Raw genomic sequence first — 6,000 nt, 5'->3', positions numbered from 1 at the left:
TCGTAAATGACTATTAAATTAGTTAAATATAGTAACTATATAGTAATATTTAAATTTATGCTATCACAAACTGTTTTTGTTTACATCTGAAACTGACAGTACGCAAACATTCAAAGCGGGTGAGTTGAGGCAGTAGTACAGAAGCATGTCATAAGTCAGTGTAATATCCAGTATGCATGAGTTGTTTTTTTATTTTTTATTTATGGAATTATTTTTGTTTTATTTTCTGTTTCTGTCTCTTTTTTAAAATGAATTATTTAAAAAAGCCAAACATTTTTGAAGTACTACAGGTTCAAATTACATCAATCAAATTGTAACCTGAAGCCCACTAGTTTCCTTGGATGTACGGAACATTGTAACTCTACCTTAGCATAGTGTTCAAGGTTCCACCTAACCTTGACTGAACCATTTATACTTTGCAACCTCTGCTGCTGAATTACAGATTATTGATCAGGTCTGACCATCAAACGTATGAATATTATAACTATGTAACCCGCCCACCCCCAATTTCATTGATACAACAATGTTCTTACTTTGTGTTCAATTCTCAATCCAAAAGAAATACATTTTAAAAAGATATAAACAGACAATAAAACTAAATAATTAAATGAATGCTTGTCCTTCTGTTTAATCCTGGACCTAAGTAACAGATTCTACAGTTGGATTACTTATACAGCCTTTTCTATTAGTTTCACAGCACTTCGCTCATAATGAGTAAAATTCAATGAGGCTTTTATAAATTATTGATTGTATCCTCCTCCTGAGCCAACTGTTATTTGAACAGTTTTAAATGATCTGGGTTACTGGCCTCCATTACAAAATCGGTCTGCCCCACTTAAGTGCCCTTACTGGGGTGTGTGAAAAGCAGCAGGAGCCACTAAGAACAATGAAGTCAAGAACACAAGAAAGATAACTTACCATAAAACCTTTTATTCAGAACAACATATGGTGCAATGTTAGATGCAAGGTGACTGGCATGTACTGTATGACTCCAAATACATCCACATTATCACCACCCTAAGACATCACATAATTACATGATAGCATGGCACAGAATTTGAATCTCTCTTTTTTCGCAGAAAAGGTCATTGGGGCCACAGGGAAATAGACATGTTTTGGAGTTCACACCAGACACACTTTAACAGCTGGGGCACCTTTTTTAGAATAATTTCCAATCAGTTTTAAGCATTTTTTGTGTTGCTTTATTGTGCCAGGTGCCGCACGTTTATCCCCAGGGCGCCCAGCGTCACTGTCATTCTTTTCTATGGTGCTCAATCGCATGAAAAAAGAGGCAGGCCTTGATTCTGCCATAAACTTCCCCTGTAGCTAAATAAAGATGAAAGAGAAGTTGGTCGTTACAGTTTCTGGCCACTTGAAGTTGAACAATTTCACAGATCATAACTACCAAGACAAAAATAAGTGGCCCAAGGCACTGCAACAAATTAGCACTATGTTGACATACTGTAAATGGCAAGTTATTTTCAGGTGAAATTAGTTGGCTAAATCCATTAAATACGTTACACAAGTGATTGACAGGAGCAGAGTGAGTTTAACAGCAAAAAAGGAGCTTCCACACTTTTTTCAAGCTTCTGATTTTATGAGTAAGTTTCATAAAATCAAAACAGATAGTGCGTCTTGAGTTTTCTAGCTGACAAAACACATCCAGTGTGAATGCAACCTTATTCTTCTGAAATGGCTGATTCCAGACAAATCAAAGTCCAGGTCGTGCTTATGAGAGAGTCTTTGAGGTAGCAAGACAGCCATGGCTTTCTTATGTGAAATACATTATACAAATTAAATTTCAATAAATACTATGCGAAAAATGCAGTATAACATGTATGCCCATTAGGAATAACCTATAGCAACAATACGTCAACTGCTGCAAGTCTTCATCACAAATACTATAAAAACAGACCTCAAACACATACTTTGGAATGTGCAGCACATAGTGATGGATGAAACAGTATCACAAAGCAATATCATAACGGTACATGAAGTCATTTATACACTCACACTAAATCAAAATGGATAGGTGATGGTAATGATCAAGGGTGAAGATGCTCTGTGCTCTTCAGAAAGCCAAGGGATGTCACAAACAGCTGGATTTCCATTTATATCCAAAGAGGCATTTACTACAACCTAATCTCTCCAAGACCCAGTCCCTCCAGCCGCCTACCCCATCCATTAGCAGATTCATACAAATCACTTACTAATGTTTCAACAGCCTTGAATGGGCTCTATGGTGCATACAAATGCACAGTTGCATAGTAACGAAACAACACAAGTAAAGACCTGTGGTCTTGCATCAGTGTCTCTAAGTCTTTGGGGAATCCCTCATTATTCCTTGCCATATCTTCTAAGCATTTTCTTCAGGGAAGGTCAAGGTTTTAACCATGGGAGTAGAGATCTTCACAGCATTGACATCACCTTGAACACAAAACAAACATATGGTAAGTGCAGAAGAGTATTAAACTCTACAACATACTATTTCTTGCAGTAACATGACATCTCACCAAAAATGTTTTGAAAGTATGAAAAGCAAGTTCCTTAAAATTCTGGTGGTGTATAAAATTATTCTCATGATGATGCCACCTCTACTGGTGTGCCCATAAAGATGCCATCAGCAGCATTTGGCAGATTCAGGCAGCCAGTTACAATGCTTGCTGTGCCAGGATGCATCACAGTGGCACGAGGTGTCCGGCCACCTTGCAGTTACACTAGAGGAAGAGGGCATCTGCACAACACACATTCTCACCTGCACCTCCAATAGAGACAAGAATATAATCCACTATGTGACAAAAAATTATTGATTAATTTGGACCTTTTTGGGGGGGGGGGGGGGGGGAGGTGGTTTGGGTGGTGAGGAGTAAGGGGTTTTGTGTGGGTGGCTGGGTGAGGGTTGAAAACTGTCCAGAATGCTTGGTGTAACTTTAAACTCTTTATGGGGAGAAAGTGTTTGAGATTCATTCATAAGCATTTATTCTTTAGCCACAAATTGAGCATTATGAGACAATATGTATGTAAATTAAGTTTTAAATCGTTGACTTGCACGGAGCTACATGATTAAAATTTATGCAAAAAAAGAAGGAAGCGTGCAAGGGAGCATGCAAAAACCATGATTAGTTGTGAAACAATATAACCTGCTATAATAGCAGTGAGGAACTTTAAAAGCAAGGAATCACAAAAGAGATGAAAACAGGTAAAAGTTATATTATGTTTGTGAAGCCATGCAGATGGGGTAATTACTTTAATGTGTGAAAAAACAAGCAAGGAATCGTGCAAAAAGCGGGGTTATTGTGAAACGAATCACTAGTGTTATAAACAGTTTAAAATTATCATCAGAGAAGTTGAAACAGCATGCTGTAAGTTTTAAGAAAGCAAAGAAGCAAAAAAATTTAAAAATGACAAGAGCAGAATCAGTCCCGTGGTCAGTGAGCCAGAGGCCCTAAAGTTCCTGTGTATAGTTATGCATTGTTACATTAGCCTATTCTTTGTTCTAAAAAGGTGAGATATAACTTACTCTGGTGTTAGAAACAGAAATAGTCTGTAAGCATGTGTAAGCAAGGCAGGAGCTGGGGAGGAGCCATCCCACCTGTACCATTGGGTTAGAGCAATCTGAGAGTATCTGAGATTCGAGACTGCATCTTCAATAAAGTGACACATCGTTTTGAGTTGTTGAAGGACAAGAACAACTGTTATTTTATGGTAGCATTCTTAAGGAAACAAATAGTAGGGTAGCCGTGCAAAGTGGAAAAATGTTTTTAAATCAGCACCAGCAGAATAGCCTACAGGTTATTGGTCTAACAAAATTTGTCTTCTATTGTTCAGCGTCAGGGTGCTTTAATTTGTTAAATGTAGGAAAGAAAACCTGGTTTGAAAGTAACTACATTTCAGTGTAAACAAAAAAATAATTTGTAAGGTTACTTACATTTTTAAGCCCTTAAAAAAGGGTTTCATGAAATTTGTACGTGTTAAGTGCCATATAGTTGCTTCGTGTCTATAAAATGCAAAAGGTGTGTGGTTTTAAAATTGTATTTATTAATTAATTATTTATTTATTATTTATTAATTGCACAGGACTTTATAAAATATTATTAAATTTATTTATTAAAACTATAGTTTTATCTAACAAAGTATTTATTTTTTTTCTTTGAGAGAACCTCCCAAAGTATTGTCAGACATGTAACTCCATTTGGCTGTTTTCAGCCATAGAAAGCTTCAAAGTGCTCAGCCAGCATTGCCTGGAGATAAGACCATGAACTGGAGGGGGGTTAGCCATCTGAGGTGTGAATATGTGTGTCTACAGGTGTGTGTGTGTTGTGTGTGTGAAACATAATACATTTCTTAATTTTCACCTGGTTGTGGTTTGTGCATTTTGATAAAGGCTGATCCAAACAGTTCTCTGCCTATCAACAAATTCTACAATTTAAATGATAATTGATATCCTTGATAATAATGACCAAATGAAATTAAATAAATATAATTTAATTGTTAGATAAGTTAGGTGTTTGAACTTTTGATGCAGTTGTGTTTGGTATTCAGAGTGCAGGACTACAGACAAGGGTGTTAATGATTAAAACTGCTCGGTTCAGAAAATTAAACAAATTTCACATAATCCTCACTCACCTGACATTAATGGAGGTTCCACCAAGATTGAATTTGGAACAGACTGTGGTTAACTACAGCAACTGTACAATCTCTTGTGAAAATAAGTCTCAAAATTAAGTTACAACCAGACATGAACCAGTCACAAAGGAGAGAGATGAGGGAGTTTCCAGCCTCTGCTACTGATCCCAAATTTAAATGGGAGCTCTGTGCTGAGTGCATGGTTTTTCAGAGAATGCGGGAGGAATTCCGTGAGCACTATCCAGGTCTTGATGGACTACGGGAGTCAAACGATGACCTCAGCAGGACACAATGATTGTACATCCTTGTTTTGGGGTATTATATGATTGGTACTCCAATGTTGAGGTATTCTGCTGCAGTCTCTCTGGAGCACTACCTCTGCAGTCACCCATGGAGCCATGGACTCCACTGCACACTGGAACGAAAGTAGAGAGACCAAGACAGTCCCCTTGTATTCCCATGGAGTTGTGCCATGGATATACTGATGGAGATGTAACATCATCAGATGGGTAGAGTCCTTTCTGACTGACCTATTACAGTGTGTCAGAGTAAATGGGGCAGTGTCTTCTCCTATTACTACTAATACTGGGGCTCCACAAGGGAGGCATATTTCCCCAGTTTTATTTACCCTCTATACAAATGAATGTAGAAGCAACACATCTGATCATGTTACTATTAAATTTGCTGATGACACAGCAATTGTGGGTTTGATTCAAGATGATGATGAAACCAGATACCGGGTGTGGGTAGATCAGTTTGTTGGTTGGTGCAGGTCCAGTGTTCTTCATTTGAACACCAAAAAATCTAAAGAAATCATTTTTGATTTTAGGAATGGTAACAACACCCACCAACAAATAACTATCGATGAGGAGGGTATTGAAGTGGTAGATGACTACAAATACTTAGGAACAATAATAGATGCTAAACTGTCAAAGGAATTCTAACACAGATGTTATCTATAAGAAAGGTCTGCAGCATCTATATTTCATGCGTAAACTGAGACAGTTTAGAGTGGACAGAGACATATTGGTCCTCTTCTATCGCTCCTTTGTGGAGAGCATTTTAACTTTTTGTTCCATTGCCTGGTATTTTTTATTGTCAGTGAATAATAAAAACAAACTGCATAAGATAGTCAATATGTCCAGTAAGATTCCTGGACAACAGCAAAATTGCATGACGATGACCTGTGAGTCCCGAGTGGTGAGGAAAGGGCAGGCGATTATTAGAGATGTATCACATCCCCTATTTAGCGTATACGAGCCGTTACCATCAGGCAGACGGTATAGGGTGCCATCCCTCCGAAACAACCGGGCTCGCAGATCATTCGTGCCTACCAGTACTGCATTGCTGAACAAACTGTGAAACAAAATAACTG

General features: G+C 37.8%; 1 protein-coding gene across 3 annotated transcripts in view; it reads right to left on the bottom strand.

Moving 5' to 3' along the window:
* Positions 1-932: 932 nt before the first annotated feature.
* LOC118226925 (utrophin-like) overlaps positions 933-6,000 on the bottom strand; it is a 118,224-nt gene continuing 113,156 nt past the window's right edge. For all 3 annotated transcript variants that reach the window (XR_004765137.1, XM_035416963.1, XM_035417081.1), the window contains one exon: positions 933-2,427. Coding sequence is in view for 2 of the 3 variants with exons in the window: in XM_035416963.1 (XP_035272854.1) it covers positions 2,410-2,427 (18 nt within the window). In the remaining variant the exon portion in view is untranslated. The remainder of the gene's footprint in view (positions 2,428-6,000) is intronic.

This window comes from Anguilla anguilla, chromosome 1 (genome assembly GCF_013347855.1).
Source record: "Anguilla anguilla isolate fAngAng1 chromosome 1, fAngAng1.pri, whole genome shotgun sequence".
In the NCBI taxonomy this organism is placed as follows: domain Eukaryota; kingdom Metazoa; phylum Chordata; class Actinopteri; order Anguilliformes; family Anguillidae; genus Anguilla; species Anguilla anguilla.
The sequence above is the reverse complement of the archived record's forward strand: the minus strand, read 5'-3'. Positions and strand labels throughout refer to the sequence as shown.